General features: G+C 34.0%; 4 protein-coding genes across 4 annotated transcripts; 3 read left to right on the forward strand and 1 right to left on the reverse strand.

The window, feature by feature from the left end:
• The first annotated feature begins 4,803 nt into the window (after window positions 1-4,803).
• Window positions 4,804-6,041, forward strand: LOC113049011 (polyubiquitin 12-like). Its single transcript, XM_026211018.1, has 2 exons — window positions 4,804-4,965; window positions 5,081-6,041. The coding sequence occupies exon 2, from the start codon at window positions 5,084-5,086 to the stop codon at window positions 5,552-5,554; it is 471 nt and encodes a 156-aa protein (XP_026066803.1). The 5' UTR covers window positions 4,804-4,965; window positions 5,081-5,083; the 3' UTR covers window positions 5,555-6,041.
• Window positions 6,042-9,003: 2,962 nt separating this feature from the next.
• On the forward strand, window positions 9,004-13,917 carry LOC113049010 (polyubiquitin 12-like). Its single transcript, XM_026211017.1, has 3 exons — window positions 9,004-9,109; window positions 9,225-9,895; window positions 13,770-13,917. The coding sequence occupies exon 2, from the start codon at window positions 9,228-9,230 to the stop codon at window positions 9,696-9,698; it is 471 nt and encodes a 156-aa protein (XP_026066802.1). The 5' UTR covers window positions 9,004-9,109; window positions 9,225-9,227; the 3' UTR covers window positions 9,699-9,895; window positions 13,770-13,917.
• LOC113049008 (polyubiquitin 12) lies at window positions 12,844-13,917 on the forward strand. The gene is made up of 2 exons (XM_026211015.1): window positions 12,844-12,983; window positions 13,099-13,917. The coding sequence occupies exon 2, from the start codon at window positions 13,102-13,104 to the stop codon at window positions 13,570-13,572; it is 471 nt and encodes a 156-aa protein (XP_026066800.1). The 5' UTR covers window positions 12,844-12,983; window positions 13,099-13,101; the 3' UTR covers window positions 13,573-13,917.
• A 923-nt stretch (window positions 13,918-14,840) lies between these two features.
• LOC113049015 (peroxisomal membrane protein 2) lies at window positions 14,841-17,842 on the reverse strand. Its single transcript, XM_026211021.1, has 5 exons — window positions 17,619-17,842; window positions 16,238-16,360; window positions 15,910-16,072; window positions 15,475-15,594; window positions 14,841-15,391 (listed from the first exon to the last, which is right to left on the reverse strand). The coding sequence occupies exons 1-5, from the start codon at window positions 17,726-17,728 to the stop codon at window positions 15,323-15,325; spliced, it is 585 nt and encodes a 194-aa protein (XP_026066806.1). The 5' UTR covers window positions 17,729-17,842; the 3' UTR covers window positions 14,841-15,322.
• Between the last annotated feature and the right edge of the window lie 216 nt (window positions 17,843-18,058).

Consider the following 18,058-nt stretch of genomic DNA (forward strand, 5'->3'; position numbering starts at 1 on the left):
GTTCCAGTTTTTTGTTCTGTGGTTCTCACGTTTTTGTGAATTACTGAATAAGTTTTTCCAAAAAGCCTGACATAACTATAGTAAATGCTAATTCTTTATGAAAAAAAAGAAAGTAGACATTAATTACTGTAATTTACATGACATCCAGGTCTGTAAATCACTTTCATACTTAGAATACCTCATATATCCAGGTTTTCCAAAATGGATCCCTGATTCTTCAAAGAAAAAACATTAAATAAGATAAGAAATATCTATAGCTCATATTAATACTTGAATTACTGATCTTGCAATTTGAGGAAAACATATTTCATCACAATTTTCATACATAGTCATATGGGTAACGTCTCCAGAAACCAAACACATAACGTGGTATAATGAATGGAAAGTGTTGAGTCTTCTCAGACTGATACCCTGCATAAGTTCAGCTCTAGAGGGTGTGTGTCTCTCTGTAGGGTGTGTCTGGATCACCTGGGTTTCCCTCGTCATGTGATCATGGGGAAAACCCTCTTACCAATGATTCACTCAAGAGCAGAATGAAAAATAAAGGTTGTGTAACCTGTAAATGAAACACCTTTTTCGTTTTCGTTGCCAACTACTCTAAAGTCAAGGTGAATCAGGATTATTATAAAAATAAATATTTTATGATCTGTTCACCAAAAGGTTCTTAGGGGAACCAAAAATGGTTGTTTTCTATGGCATCACTGTGAAAACACACACTTGGAACCTTTATTATTGAGTGTTGAGTATAATTGCATAGTTAATGGACGTTACACAAATAACTAAATAAAAAATAGTAAAAGTAATAATAATAGAAGCATTAGGGAACACAGTAAAAAAAATTCACATTAAATCGCACTATGACATAATTCTTGTAAATGAGATTTCAAGCTCTGTACACACCTGTATGTTTGTATCTTGCATCATTCTGTTATACTCACTGCTTTTCTGAAGTATGGAAACAGAAAGTTGCTGAATAATCACTGGAAAGGAAACCAAGCTTAGGGGTGAGTTTAAAACAATCATGAATATTTAAAACTGATTGTGTGTTTGTGAAAGATGCAACTTCATTATTATGAAAAAAAAAAAAGATTTTTACTGAAACCACTTTAATTAGGGTCGTAAAAGATCTTCTTATCACGGCGGATTCAGGTGCATGCAGTATTTTGGTCTTGTTAGACCTCAGTGCTGCTTTTGACACTATATGCCACTCTCTTCTGCTTGACAGGCTGGAAAATTGGTTGGGTCTTTCTGGAGTTGTCCTCAATTGGTTTCGGTCTTATTTAACAAATCGTGCCCAGTTTGTTGGCTCGGGTAACTACAAATCAGATACCGTGCCTGTTCGACAGGGAGTTCCTCAGGGTTCAGTATTGGGTCCAATATTATTTAATATTTATATGCTTCCACTTGGGCAGATCATTAGGAAACATTGTCTTGGGTATCACTGCTATGTGGATGATACGCAGATTTACATCACCACTAGTCCTGATGTCCATTGCTCATTAATAGCTTTGCGTGGTTGTTTAGCAGAGATTAGTATCTGGATGCATAACAACTTCCTGAAGCTGAATGGCTCCAATACTGAACTGATGCAGATTGGTACAGTGGCAGCTACTCGTAAGGCCGAGCATATCAGTTTGATTGTTGATTCCTGTACGGTAATCCCCACTTCACAGGTGCAAAATCTTGGTGTCATTTTTTTTAATTGTGATCCACAATTATCATTTGAAGCACACATAAAACACATCTCTAAAACTACATTTTTCCACCTGAGAAACATAGCTCGACTTAGACCTTTTCTCTCTTTTGCAGACACAGAAAGGCTTTTACATGCCTTCATAACAACTAGGTTAGATTATTGTAATGCCTTGTTCTCAGGCCTTCCAGCTAAATCGTTGAGCAAGCTTTAGTATATACAAAATTCTGCCGCTCGTGTGCTCACTTGTACTTCTCCTCGTGAACACATTACACCTGTTCGTTCACAATTACACTGGCTTCCCGTAAATGCGAGAATTGATTTTAAAATTCTTATTTTAACATACAAGGCACTTCATGGGAGTGCACCTGAGTATCTTTGTGAACTCATCAGTCCTTATATTCCATCACGCTCTCTTCAATCTACTAACTCTATTTCAATTCACCAGCCATCATGTAAGCTAAAGACCATGGGGGAAAGAGCCTTTTCATATAAAGCCCCTAACCTATGGAATGTACTTCCTCTGCACGTCAGAAATTTACCAACGTTGGGTCATTTTAAAAAGTTGATTAAGTCACATTTATTCAAGACTGTCTTTAATTAATTGTTGTATTGCTTTTGATGTTTTGTTCTATTTTATTTATTACTTTATTGCTGTAGCGCTTTGGGTTTAAGAAAAGAGCATTACAAATAAAATGTATTATTATTATTGTATTATTAGTAGTTCTTTCTAGCTCAAGCAAATCCACAAACTAATAAAAGGATTTATTATTAAGGTCGCCTGTTGACTGCTGTATATAAAAGCCCTTCAATATAGTTGTTGTTACCTCAGGGGATGAGGGAGTCATCAAAAAAAACAAAACAGAAAATATTTTTTTTTGTGGCTATAATAGAGTACCGGCACCTCTTTTGGGCCACTTAAAGCACTGCAGTAAAGTACATGTAGTTCAAGTTCAAGTTCAAGTTCGTTTATTTATAAAGCACCACTTAACACAGTCACCCGACTGACCAAAGTGCTGTACAAAATAAAATGCATGACATATAGAGATAAAATAAAGCAGATAGAATTGACAACACTAGAACATGTTACATGCCAGTGCAAGTTAAAAGAGTGTATAGCTTCCCTTGAGCATTTGATGGTACATAATAATTAAAAACACCAAGTGTGAAAATTTACAATCCAGTATGTCTAGCACTTTATCACAAATATTATGTTTTTACACACGACTACCTGAAACTAATGAAACAAATTTTCACATTAAATCTCACTATGACGTAATTCTTGTCCATGAGATTTCAAGCTCTGTACACACCTGTATGTTTGTATCTTGCATCATGCTGTTATACTCACTGCTTTTCTGAAGTATGGAAACAGAAAGTTGCTGAATAATCACTGGAAAGGAAACCAAGCCTGGGGGTGAGTTTAAAACAATCATGAATATTTAAAACTGTTTGTGTGTTTGTGAAAGATGCAACTTCATTTTTACAACAAAAAAAGTAATAAGCATATTTTATTTCTTAACATTAAAGCTGCTATAAATGGAAATGTGCCATTCACATTTTAAATACAGCAATATAACCCTCTTTACAACACTAGCATACAGTAAAGAGGCTTTAAATCATAATATTAAGTGAATTATATATATATATATATATATATATATATATATATATATATATATATATATATATATATATATATATATATATATATATATATATTTTTTTTTTTTTTTTTTTTTTTTTTTTTTTTTTTTGGTGTGTGTGCTGGTAATTATTTTAAACAAAGCGTCATAAAACAACATTGTATGCATTTATCGGGCTATGAAATTATACAAAATATATTAGCAAGCCCATTGCTTTATATACATCACCTCACAGTGAAGATAACAGCAGTAGTATTAGTAACCGCTAAAATAATTTTGTGCTCAATATATTTTAATTAATCAAATACAGCAATCAAAACCATGACATCATTGTCAGGAACTCCTACAAGCGAACGAAATAGTTTTAGTAACAAATACACATTTTGTGACAAAACTGACGAAGAAGTAGATTGCACCCAAACATATATTAATTGCCTCTTATGTTAAATAATTCAGAATAGTTCCTTGGTAAAGGAACTTTTATTTTAACTTTGTAGCCATATATACTTCTTTAACTTCAAAAGTGTCTTCAGAATATTTAGTGAAGGATAAGCTCATCCTGGACAGTAAACACAAACACTGTTCATACTATAATTAGTCCAGAAACGAGATTGCCACGTCTCAGGTGGAACTGATTAGACTTTATCATATAATGGATGGACAGCAGGCATAACTGACACCAGAACAGAAAACAAAACTGTGACCTTGAACTGCAGTGTAGACACAAATGGAGGTGTATTCACTCTGTATGACGTGCTTCACTTTACCTGGATTTCCCCAATCTGCAGGTGGAACATTCTAACATTCCAAAGATCTCTGATTTCCTGTTATGTGTGAATGAAACTCTCAAGAAGGTGACTGATTAATTTATTTTTGTTACATTTATTTTTTAATGTTAATTTGAATGTTTATGAGGTTGATGAAGGAAGGAAAGGACTAAACCATACGCAGTTATAAACTGACTATAGGCTAACTATAAACAGCGTATAAACTATAGGCCTATGCTGATTTTAATGTAGATTAAAGAAAACAAATATGGGATAGCGATAAGATACAAAACAGAACGTTCCCCAAGCGTTCATATGGTTCCTACAGGTTATTTATTTATTAATAATTTTTGGTTTTATTGTTTGTTATATTTAGCATGTTTGTTTATTTTGCATCCAAGTTAGAAAATTATCTGCGGGTAAACAGAACATTACAAGAAGGTTTTATTTTTTTATTTATTTTTTTTATTATTAATTACCTGCAGGGAACCAATAGGCCTACTGAACGTTCTTTAAAGGTTATTTCTATTTTTAGAATGTTTTGGGACCCACAGATGGCTGGCTGCGTAGATTCAGCTAAAGGAGATTTATAAATAAATAAATAAAAGAATGAATTAATGGATAAATTAATATTTCATATTTGATTTTATTATTAATTGACGATTTGGTGAGAATGGAAACCGAAAGTGACTGAGCAAGTTTTTGAAAAGGAAACATTGTTTTGTTTGGAGGCGGGGCTTGAGCTGACGCTTTATATATTCATACCTTTGCTCACCAGAGGCACATTATCTTACAAGACTTATTGAAGATAACATTCAGCGAAAGCCATATTCAGCGAAGCATTTAAACAACCAGACAGGTAAGCCACATACCCATGAAAATATTGAGCATTAACAATAACTCCAGTTTTAAGTAACTAAATGGTGCTGTAGTTGTCAGTTTTTAATTCTTTTATATTTAATCTCATCTGAAAGGTGATGGAGCTGATAATAAGACTGCTGAGTGGAGATGTGAAGCGTCTGGAAGTGAGCGGTGGAGCCACAGTTGGTGAACTGAAGAAACTCATCTCTCAGATCATCGGAGAACCTTCTTACAAACAGAAGCTGTCTGCCGATAACGGTTCGCGTATCAACCTTGAGGATGAGTCTCGAACCCTCAGCAGTTACGGTCTGCACTCTGGATCAGTGGTCAGTCTGCTCATCACCAACCCCGGACCTTTCCTAGTGTTCGTCAGGAATGAGAAGGGCCAGACCGGGACGTATGAAGTGGATATCAATGAGACCGTAGAACAGCTCCAGGCTAAGATCTACCGCAAAGAGAGAGTCCCCGTGGACCAGCAGAGACTGATTTTCAACGGAAGACAGCTGGAGTCCGGCAGAAAGTTGCAGGAATACGACATCAGCTCAGGAAGCAGCATTCACATGACTCTCCGTCTGCGAGGAGGATGATCGGGCGAATGTGTGCAAAAAGGACCAAAAACTGTTCTTGAAAAGGACAAAAAAATGTTCCATTTAGATTTGTTAACGATGTAGCTAAATACGATACTCGCTGTTAAAATTGTGAGTTTTTTTGCTTCATAATGTCTTAAGAACTCATGCAATTCCATTGTTGGCTATTTATCTGCACTTGTCTTCAGGGGAACACATTCAGGTGTCCTTGTTACATGTACTGACTATTATAATAACAGTAAATTCTGCATAATTACATGCAAGTAACCCTAAGTCAATCCTAATCCTAACCTTACAGTAAAGTACATGTAGTTAATCAATATTACTCAGTAGCCTACTTTAATGTATAATTACAGTGTAAAAAGGACACCTTAAAATAAATTGTATCCCAACCCTCTTCAGAACTCATGAGGATAATTCCATTGTATATAACTGTATCTTTGATCATGATGATCTTTCATTGTGACTATAATAATAAAAACTCCAATCATTTGAAGAAAGTTCCAGTTTTGACCTTTTAAAAAAAAAAAAAAAATGTATTTATTTTTTTGTGGTTCTCATGTTTTTGTGAATACGTTTTCCCAAAAAGCCTGACATAACTATAGTAAATGCTAATTCTTTATGAAGAAAAAGAAAGTAGACGTTAATTACTCTAATTTACATGACATCCAGGTCTGTAAATCACTTTCCTACTTAGAATACCTCATATATCCAGGTTTGCAAAATGGATCCCTGAAATACATAAATAAAATACATAAAATAAGATAAGAAATATCTATAGCTCATATTAATACTTGAATTACTGATCTTGCAATTTGAGTAAAACATATTTCATCACAATTTTCACACATAGTCATATGGGTACCATGTCTCCAGAAAGCAAACACATAACGTGGTATAAGACACATGATAATGAATGGAAAGTGTTGAGTCTTCTCAGACTGATACGCTGCATAAGTTCAGCTCTAGAGGGTGTGTGTCTCTCTGTAGGGTGTGTCTGGATCACCTGGGTTTCCCTCGTCATGTGATCATGGGGAAAACCCTCTTACCAATGATTCACTCAAGAGCAGAATGAAAAATAAAGGCTATGTAAGCAGCTGTCAATGAAACACCTTTTCGTTTTCATTGCCAACTAATCTAAAGTCAACGTGATTCAGGATTATTATAAAATAAATATTTAATGATCTGTTCACCGAAAGGTTCTTTGGGGAACCAAAAATGGTTGTTTTATATGGCATCACTGTGAAAACTCACACTTGGAACCTTTATTATTGAGTGTTGAGTATAATTGCATAGTCAATGGACGTTACACAAATAACTAAATAAAAAATAGTAAAAGTAATAATAATCGAAGCATTAGGGAACAAAGTACAACATTTCACATTAAATCTCACTATGACGTAATTCTTGTACATGAGATTTCAAGCTCTGTACACACCTGTATGTTTGTATCTTGCATCATTCTGTTATACTCACTGCTTTTCTGAAGTATGGAAACAGAAAGTTGCTGAATAATCACTGGAAAGGAAACCAAGCCTGGGGGTGAGTTTAAAACAATCATGAATATTTAAAACTGATTGTGTGTTTGTGAAAGATGCAACTTCATTTTTACAACAAAAAAAGTAATAAGCATATTTTATTTCTTAACATTAAAGCTGCTATAAATGGAAATGTGCCCTTCACATTTTAAATACAGCAATATAACCCTCTTTACAACACTAGCATACAGTAAAGAGCCTTTAAATCATAATATTAAGTGAATTATATATATATAAAAAAAAAACAGAAAAAAAAAAAAAAAAAATATATATATATATATATATATATATATATTTTTTTTTTTTTTTTTTTTTTTTTCAGTTTTTTTTTTTTTTTTTTGGTGTGTGTGCTGGTAATTATTTTAAACAAAGCGTCATAAAACAACATTGTATGCATTTATCGGGCTATGAAATTATACAAAATATATTAGCAAGCCCATTGCTATTTATGTACATCAACTCACAGTGAAGTTAACAGCAGTAGTATTAGCAACCGCTAAAATTATTTTGTGCTCAATATATTTTAATTAATCAAATACAGCAATCAAAACCCTGACATCATTGTCAGGAACTTCTGCAAGCGAACGAAATAGTTTTAGTAACAAATACACATTTTGTGACAAAACTGACAAAGATTGCACCCAAACATATATTAATTGTCTCTTATGTTAAATAATTCAGAATAGTTCCTTGGTAAAGGAACTTTTATTTTAACTTTGTAGCCATATATGCTGCTTTAACGTCAAAAGTGTCTTCAGAATATTTAGTGAAGGATAAGCTCATCCAGGACAGTAAACACAAACACTGTTCATACTATAATTAGTACAGAAACGAGATTGCCACGTCTCAGGTGGAACTGATTAGACTTTATCATATAATGGATGGACAGCAGGCATAACTGACACCAGAACAGAAAACAAAACTGTGACCTTGAACTGCAGTGTAGACACAAATGGAGGTGTATTCACTCTGTATGACGTGCTTCACTTTACCTGGATTTCCCCAATCAGCAGGTGGAACATTCTCACATTCCAAAGATCTCTGATTCCCTGTTATGTGTGAATGAAACTCTCAAGAAGGTGACTGATTAATTTATTTTTTTTGTTACATTTATTTTTTAATGTTAATTTGAATGTTTATGAGGTTGATGAAGGAAGGAAAGGACTAAACCATACGCAGTTATAAACTGACTATAGGCTAACTATAAACAGCGTATAAACTATAGGCCTATGCTGATTTTAATGTAGATTACAGAAAACAAAAACGGGGATAGCGATAAGATACAAAACAGAACGTTCCCCAAGCGTTCATATGGTTCCTACAGGTTATTTATTTATTAATAATTTTTGGTTTTATTGTTTGTTATATTTAGCATGTTTGTTTGTTTTGCATCCAAGTTAGAAAATTATCTGCGGGTAAACAGAACATTGCAAGAAGGTTTTATTTTTTTATTTTATTTATTTATTATTAATTACCTGCAGGGAACCAATAGGCCTACTGAACGTTCTTTAAAGGTTATTTCTATTTTTAGAATGTTTTGGGACCGACAGATGGCTGGCTGCGTAGATTCAGCTAAAGGAGATTTATAAATAAATAAATAAAAGAATGAATTAATGGATAAATTAATATATCATATTTGATTTTATTATTATTATATATATATATATATATATATATATATATATATATATATATATATATATATATATATATATATATATATATATATATATATATATTTTTTTTTTTTTTTTTTTTTTTTTTTTTTTTTTGCACTGAACATCCTGTTGATCAATGATTTCTCAGGACTTACATCAGCGATTTGGTGAGAATGGAAACCGAAAGTGACTGAGCAAGTTTTTGAAAAGGAAACATTGTTTTGTTTGGAGGCGGGGCTTGAGCTGACGCTTTATATATTCATACTTTTGCTCACCAGAGGCACATAATCTTACAAGACTTATTGAAGATAACATTCAGCGAAAGCCATATTCAGCGAAGCATTTAAACAACCAGACAGGTAAGCTGCATACCTATGAAAATATTGAGCATTAACATTAACTCCAGTTTTAAGTAACTAAATGGTGCTGTAGTTGTCAGTTTTTAATTCTTTTATATTTAATCTCATCTGAAAGGTGATGGAGCTGATAATAAGACTGCTGAGTGGAGATGTGAAGCGTCTGGAAGTGAGCGGTGGAGCCACAGTTGGTGAACTGAAGAAACTCATCTCTCAGATCATCGGAGAACCTTCTTACAAACAGAAGCTGTCTGCCGATAACGGTTCGCGTATCAGCCTTGAGGATGAGTCTCGAACCCTCAGCAGTTACGGTCTGCACTCTGGATCAGTGGTCAGTCTGCTCATCACCAACCCCGGACCTTTCCAAGTGTTCGTCAGGAATGAGAAGGGCCAGACCGGGACGTATGAAGTGGATATCAATGAGACCGTAGATCAGCTCCAGGCTAAGATCTACCGCAAAGAGAGAGTCCCCGTGGACCAGCAGAGACTGATTTTCAACGGAAGACAGCTGGAGTCCGGCAGAAAGTTGCAGGAATACGACATCAGCTCAGGAAGCAGCATTCACATGACTCTCCGTCTGCGAGGAGGATGATCGGGTGAATGTGTGCAAAAAGGACTAAAAAGTGTTCTCGAAAAGGACTAAAAATTGTTCTCTTTAGATTTGTTAAGGACGTAGCTAAATATGATACTCCCTGTTAAAATTGTGAGTTTTTTCTTCATGTCTTAAGAACTCATGCAATTCCATTGTTGGCTATTTATCTGCACTTGTCTTCAGGGGAACACATTCAGGTGTCCTTGTTACATGTTAGATGTACTGACTATTATAATAACAGTAAATTCTGCATAATTACATGCAAGTATCCCCAAGTCAACCCTAATCCTAACCTTAACCATATGTACATGTAGTTAATCAATATTACTCAGTACACCAGTGTAAAAAGGACACCTTAAAATAAAGTGTAGCCCAACCCTCTTCAGAACTCATGAGGATAATTCCATTGTATATAACTGTATCTTTGATCATGATGAATGATCTTTCACTGTGACTATAATAATAAAAACTCCAATCATTTGAAGAAAGTTCCAGTTTTTTTGTTCTGTGGTTCTCATGTTTTTGTGAATTACTGAATAAGTTTTCCCAAAAAGCCTGACATAACTATAGTAAATGCTATTAAAACTTGAATTACTAATCTTGCAATATAAGGAAAACATAGCTCTATGTAAACAAATATTTCATCACAATTTTCACACATAGTCATATGGGTACCATGTCTCCAGAAAGCAAACACATAACGTGGTATAAGACACATGATAATGAATGGAAAGTGTTGAGTCTTCTCAGACTGATACGCTGCATAAGTTCAGCTCTAGAGGGTGTGTGTCTCTCTGTAGGGTGTGTCTGGATCACCTGGGTTTCCCTCGTCATGTGATCATGGGGAAAACCCTCTTACCAATGATTCACTCAAGAGCAGAATGAAAAATGAAAGCTGTGTAAGCAGCTGTCAATGAAACACCTTTTTGTTTTTCGTTGCCAACTAATCTAAAGTCAGCGTGAATCAGGATTATTATAAAATAATTATTTAATGATCTGTTCACCGAAAGGTTGTTTGGGGAAGCAAATATGGTTCTTTTCTATGGCATCACTGTGAAAAGGGAAGTAGTGGCCTAATGGTTAGAGAGTCGGACTTGCAATCGAAGAGTTGTGAGTTTGAGTCTCGAGCCGGCAGGAATTGTGGGTGGAGTGCATGTACAGTGTTCTCTCCACCTTCAATACCACGACTGAGGTGCCCTTGAGCAAGGCACTGAACCCCCAACTGTTGCCCACTGCTCCGGCTGTGTGTTCACTGTGTGTGTGTGTGCACTTTGGATGGGTTAAAAGCAGAGCATGAATCCTGGCCGAATGTCACTTCACTTCAAAACTCATGCTTAGAACCTTTATTATTGAGTATAATTGCAATGGACATTACACAAATAAAACACACCAAGTTTGTATCTTGCATCATGTTTATAATCGCTGCTTTTCTGAAGTATGGAAACAGGAAGTTGCTGAATAATCCCTGGAAAGGAAACTCAGCAAAGGGGTGAGTTCAAAACAATAATGAATATTTAAAACTGATTGTGTGTTTGTGAAAGAGACAACTTCATTTTTCCAACAAAAAAGTAATAAGTATATTTTATTTCTTAACATTAAAGCTGCTATAAATGCAGTGTGAAATGTGCCCTTCACATATTAAACAGAATAATATAACACTCTTCAAAACACTGGCAAACAGTAAAGAGCCTTTAAATCATAATATTATATAAATGTTATTTTATTTTATACATGTTTTATTGGTGTGTGTGCTGGTAATTATTTTAAACCAAGCGTCATAAAAACAACATTGTATGCATTTATCGGGCTATGAAATTACACAAAATAATCACCAAGACCATTGCTATTTATGTACATCAACTCACAGTGAAGTTAACAGCAGTATAAGTAACCGCTTACATTATTTTGTGCTCAATATATTTTAATTAATCAAATACAGCAATCAAAACCCTGACATCATTGTCAGGAACTTCTGCAAGCGAACGAAATAGTTTTAGTAACAAATACACATTTTGTGACAAAACTGACAAAAATTGCACCCAAACATATATTAATTGCCTCTTATGTTAAATAATTCAGAATAGTTCCTTGGTAAAGGAACTTTTATTTTAACTTTGTAGCCATATATACTTCTTTAACTTCAAAAGTGTCTTCAGAATATTTAGTGAAGGATAAGCTCATCCTGGGCAGTAAACACAAACACTGTTCATACTATAATTAGTCCAGAAACGAGATTGCCACGTCTCAGGTGGAACTGATTAGACTTTATCATATAATGGATGGACAGCAGGCATAACTGACACCAGAACAGAAAACAAAACTGTGACCTTGAACTGCAGTGTAGACACAAATGGAGGTGTATTCACTCTGTATGACGTGCTTCACTTTACCTGGATTTCCCCAATCTGCAGGTGGAACATTCTAACATTCCAAAGATCTCTGATTCCCTGTTATGTGTGAATGAAACTCTCAAGAAGGTGACTGTTTTTTTCTTTTCTTTTATTTATTTTACATTTTTTTACCTTAGTTATAAACTAAGGCTAACTATGAACAGCATATAAATAGGCCTATGCTGATTTTAATGTAGATTACAGAAAACAAATATGGGATAGCGATAAGATACAAAACAGAACGTTCCCCAAGCGTTCATTTGGTTCCTACAGGTTATTTATTTATGAATAATTTTTGGTTTTATTGTTTGTTATATTTAGCATGTTTGTTTGTTTTGCATCCAAGTTAGAAAATTATCTGCGGGTAAACAGAACATTGCAAGAAGGTTTATTATTATTATTATTATTATTATTATTATTATTATTATTTGTAATTACCTGCAGGGAACCAATAGGCCTACTGAACGTTCTTTAAATGTTATTTCTACTTTTACAGTGTTTTAGGACCCACAGATGGCTGGCTGCGTAAATTCAGCTAAAGGAGATTTATAAATAAATAAATAAAAGAATGAATGAATGGATAAATTAATATTTCATATTTGATTTTATTATTATTATTAATAATAATATTTTTTTTTGTTTTAGTTTTTGCACTGAACATCCTGTTGATCAATGATTTATCAGGACTTACATCAGCGATTTGCTGAGAATGGAAACCGAAAGTGACTGAGCAAGTTTTTGAAAAGGAAACATTGTTTTGTTTGGAGGCGGGGCTTGAGATGACGCTTTATATATTCATACCTTTGCTCACCAGAGGCACATTATCTTACAAGACTTATTGAAGATAACATTCAGCGAAAGCCATATTCAGCGAAGCATTTAAACAACCAGACAGGTGAGCCGCATACCTATGAAAATATTGAGCATTAACATTAACTCCAGTTTTAAGTAACTAAATGGTGCTGTAGTTGTCAGTTTTTAATTCTTTTATATTTAATCTCATCTGAAAGGTGATGGAGCTGATAATAAGACTGCTGAGTGGAGATGTGAAGCGTCTGGAAGTGAGCGGTGGAGCCACAGTTGGTGAACTGAAGAAACTCATCTCTCAGATCATCGGAGAACCTTCTTACAAACAGAAGCTGTCTGCCGATAACGGTTCGCGTATCAGCCTTGAGGATGAGTCTCGAACCCTCAGCAGTTACGGTCTGCACTCTGGATCAGTGGTCAGTCTGCTCATCACCAACCCCGGACCTTTCCAAGTGTTCGTCAGGAATGAGAAGGGCCAGACCGGGACGTATGAAGTGGATATCAATGAGACCGTAGATCAGCTCCAGGCTAAGATCTACCGCAAAGAGAGAGTCCCCGTGGACCAGCAGAGACTGATTTTCAACGGAAGACAGCTGGAGTCCGGCAGAAAGTTGCAGGAATACGACATCAGCTCAGGAAGCAGCATTCACATGACTCTCCGTCTGCGAGGAGGATGATCGGGTGAATGTGTGCAAAAAGGACTAAAAACTGTTCTTGAAAAGGACAAAAAATTGTTCTCTTTAGATTTGTTAATGATGTAGCTAAATATGATACTCGATGTTAAAATTGTGAGTTTTTTCTTCATGTCTTAAGAACTCATGCAATTCCATTGTTGGCTATTTATCTGCAGATGTCTTCAGGGGAACACATTCAGGTGTCCTTGTTACATGTACTGACTATTATAATAACAGTAAATTCTGCATAATTACATGCAAGTATCCCCAAGTCAACCCTAATCCTAACCTTAACCATATGTACATGTAGTTTATCAATATTACTCAGTACACCAGTGTAAAAAGGACACCTTAAAATAAAGTGTAGCCCAACCCTCTTCAGAACTCATGAGGATAATTCCATTGTATATAACTGTATCTTTGATCATGATGAATGTTCTTTCACTGTAACTATAATAATAAAAACTCAAATCATTTGAAGAAAGTTCCAGTTTTTTGTTCTGTGGTTCTCACGTTTTTGTGAATTACTGAATACGTTTTCCCAAAAAGCCTGACATAACTATAGCAAATGCTAATTCTTTATGAAGAAAAAGAAAGTAGACGTTAATTACTGTAATTTACATGACATCCAGGTCTGTAAATCACTTTCATACTTAGAATACCTCATATATCCAGGTTTTCCAAAACGGATCCCTGGTTCTTCAAAGAAAAAACATAAAATAAGATAAGAAATATCTATAGCTCATATTAATACTTTAATTACTGATCTTACAATTTGAGGAAAACATAGCTCTATGTAAACAAATATTTTATCAAAATTTTCACTCATAGTCATAAAAAAGGATAAAAAAAACACCTTTTCGTTTTCGTTGCCAACAAATCTAAAGTCAAAGTGATTCTTGATTAATATAAAATAAATCTTTTGTGATCTATTCACCGAGAGGTTCTTTGGGGAACATTGCATCATGTTTATGGCCTGTTATAATCGCTGCTTTTCTGAAGTATGGAAACAGAAAGTTGCTGAATAATCACTGGAAAGGAAACCAAGCCCGGGGGTAAGTTTAAAACAATCATGAATATTTAAAACTGATTGTGTGTTTGTGAAAGAGACAACTTCATTTTTATAACAAAAAAAGGAATAAGTATATTTTATTTCTTAACATTAGATCTGCTATAAATGCAGAGTGAAATGTGCCCTTCACATTTTAAATACAACAAAATAACCCTCTTTAAAACACTGGCAAACAGTAAAGAGCCTTTAAATCATATTATTAGGTGAAATAATATTTGTAATACATTTTTTATTGGTGTGTGTGCTGGTAATTATTTTAAACCAAGTGCATTAAAACAATATTGTATGCATCTATCAGGCTATGAAATTATACAAAGTATATTAGCAAGACCATTGCTATATATGTACATCAACTCACAGTGAAGATAATAACTCTAGCATTAGTAACTGCTAAAATAATTTTGTGCTCAATATATTCTAAGTAATGACATTATTGTCAGGTGCTTCCACAAGCAGATTTTTTTCTTAAATGATTCATAAAACATCAACAATTCATTAACCGTCAGTGCAAGTAGCAGTAAAATCTCATTACTGATCCACATCACAAGTTATTTTCCTGAAACCGAGCAATATTCCCCGTCAGTTTTACTGGAAGACATTTAAAACGTATCCGATGCGCAGCAGTCCATTAAAGGCACAAACTGGATTCAACCAAGGCCTGCTGTAGCCGGTTTTGTGCTTTCATTTCCTGACCGAGGCTAGATAGGCGTACCAGAATAAAGCAACCAGGTTTGCAAACAGCACTCGAAACTGTGCGAAGAAAATGAGATAATTGTTTAGAGAAACCTTATGCAATTTGGAAGAGAGGACTGTTGGAATGTTCTTTCACCTACCTGTACAGGTACATAGTTGATATTGATGAACTGAATCGGGGTCCAAACTTTCCAGTTCATCTTCATCGCAGGCCAGAAACTTGTTTTAAGTTTGTTTTGAACATCTGCGAGACTCTTGCCCTGCAAAGATCACATTTGCATTATTTTCTGGATATCATAGAGATGTTATTAATGTGCATTTCCATTCCTCTCATTACAATATAATGCACTTACTACCAACTTCTCCATGCTTGACAGTAAATGGTAGAACAATGTGTCAGTAACAACAAAGTTGCATATAGAGAGGTATTCCCAGAATATGAGGTAAGTGTAAACACACGAAGAAATCAGGTAAAATTGTTGTGCTGTTTTTTTTAAGAAAGCATATTTTTCCATACAACAAAGTACAAACCATGATTCATTTCACAACATCGTCCAGCTGTAATGAAACATTACCTCCAAAGCATTCATAACCACATAAAAGAGCAAGAGGAAAGCAGGAGCGAATATAAGACGTTCCAGCAGCAGGCGCTTGATCAGGCAGTATGGGACCGTGTTTGGAAACAGCACCTCCAGGAGATGGTAGAAGTAATGACTGACTGGACCTGTGATAAAAAGTCTGAAAAAGAACCATTAAAAAGAGACATTTGTAAGTCATTTAACAATCCTGCTATTATTTTTATGTGTAATGTGAAATGTATGCGTAGTCTTTGAAATATTTAAATAAAATATATATTTTACACGATTAGGGGGTGTATGTAATTGAAATGCGTTGCCACTCTACCCAAATACTGCAAAGTGTAAGGGTCCCAGAACATTGATTTTCTTTTTTGGGCTATTTTCTTTGTTGCTTTTCCTGTACTCCAAAGCTTGAGACAGCAGATTTCCCAAAGCAGAGAGAATACCACTGCAAGAAAGAACAAAACTGTCATTGTATCATTGAACCCACATGGCCTTGCATCTAAAGATTTAGATACATGTCTTTCTGTGTTTGGTCCAAAAGCTAGTGTTACTTTTAACGGGACTTGGTTACTTTTAACAGGACTTGATTTCCCCACCCTCCCAAACAACCAATAGAAAAACAGTGCAAAGTCCTTCATGGCTTAAGCTAAAAATAAAAAAAAGTAATGGATAAAGGATATCTTTATATATGACTGCTACTACTACAAATCATTTTATTAATAAGTTTTTTTTATTTTTATTTAGCTTATTGTTTAGTGATATTATATTAAATATTAATATATTTTTAAATGGTATATTTTCAAGTTAAACTAATGTATAAAATTAAACATTATTTGTAGTTATTAATTATATAAATATTATAGTGCTGTCATATATATATATATATATATATATATATATATATATATATATTTTATATATATATATATATATATATATATATATATATTTATATATATATATATATATATATATATATATATATATATATATATAATGTTATGCATTTAGCAGATGCTTTTATCCAAAGCGAGTTTATCCAAAGTGCCTTAAGGCTGTAATTTTTTTACCAGTATGTTCAGTATATTTATATATATGTAATAAATATACACAGTATGCGCTCACATATTATGTTAACAAAACCTTTTTCATATTTCATTATTATTATTAAATTATGTACTCACTGATTTACTGTTTCCCTGATATATTAAAGTATGCAATAATTAAATAAATAATTAATACATAATAACTGTATTAATATAAGATTGAGTGTTAATTACCATTATCTTACATTGGATAGATTTCACAATTCATAGGTGTAAATTTACTAACTAGAAGAAATTATTTCTACCATGATCAGAACCAACAAGAGATTCTGATTAACAAGGAAAAAACCTCCTTTTAAGAATTTTGTGAAATGACAATAAGCTGCTGGTATATTAGATTTTTTTTGTTTGTGTTCTATTGTTTTGAGCATAACAATAAGAAACAAAATTAATTCTACTCTACTAATTCTACTGCAAGCAGAATTAAAAGTAGATGTAGTATTGTTAATTTATAATAATTGATTGGTGGTTCAACTAAGTCTATTATATTACGATCAGCTTTCATTAAACCTAACGTTAAGTGAATTTTCCAGAAAAAAAAATAAAAAATCTACAGCTAGCCAACTAACGTTAGCTTTAACAAAAACGTAAACTGACCTCGTAACCGATTTGGTAAGGATTGGATATTTCTTTAACAAACTCAAGTACTGCTGCAGTGCCCTCGTCAGAAAAGAGGAATCTCTTATAAGTACACTTTGCGCTGGCATCTTCAGTTTAGTTTACTAAGTACAATGTCCGTGCACTTGGTTCATTAGAGATCCGTGTTTTTTAACAAAGTGCAAATCTTTACCGAGGAGGGTCGAACGTAGCGTGCGTGCTCTGAACGTGAACGTCATAGAACAGAGGTAATCCTATTGGCTTACTTCTACATGACCACGCCCTACATTCCACGCGCTGTCTCTTAAAGAGACAAGCTAGACCAATTCTTAAAGGGACAGAACATCTCGTAATTTACTCACCCCGAATTAAACATCAGCATGAATTAAATAATTGATTAATTAAGCTATGATATAAACATGTGAAGCTGTAGAAAAAAA

This window comes from Carassius auratus, chromosome 30 (assembly GCF_003368295.1).
Source record: "Carassius auratus strain Wakin chromosome 30, ASM336829v1, whole genome shotgun sequence".
Taxonomy (NCBI): Eukaryota; Metazoa; Chordata; class Actinopteri; order Cypriniformes; family Cyprinidae; genus Carassius; species Carassius auratus.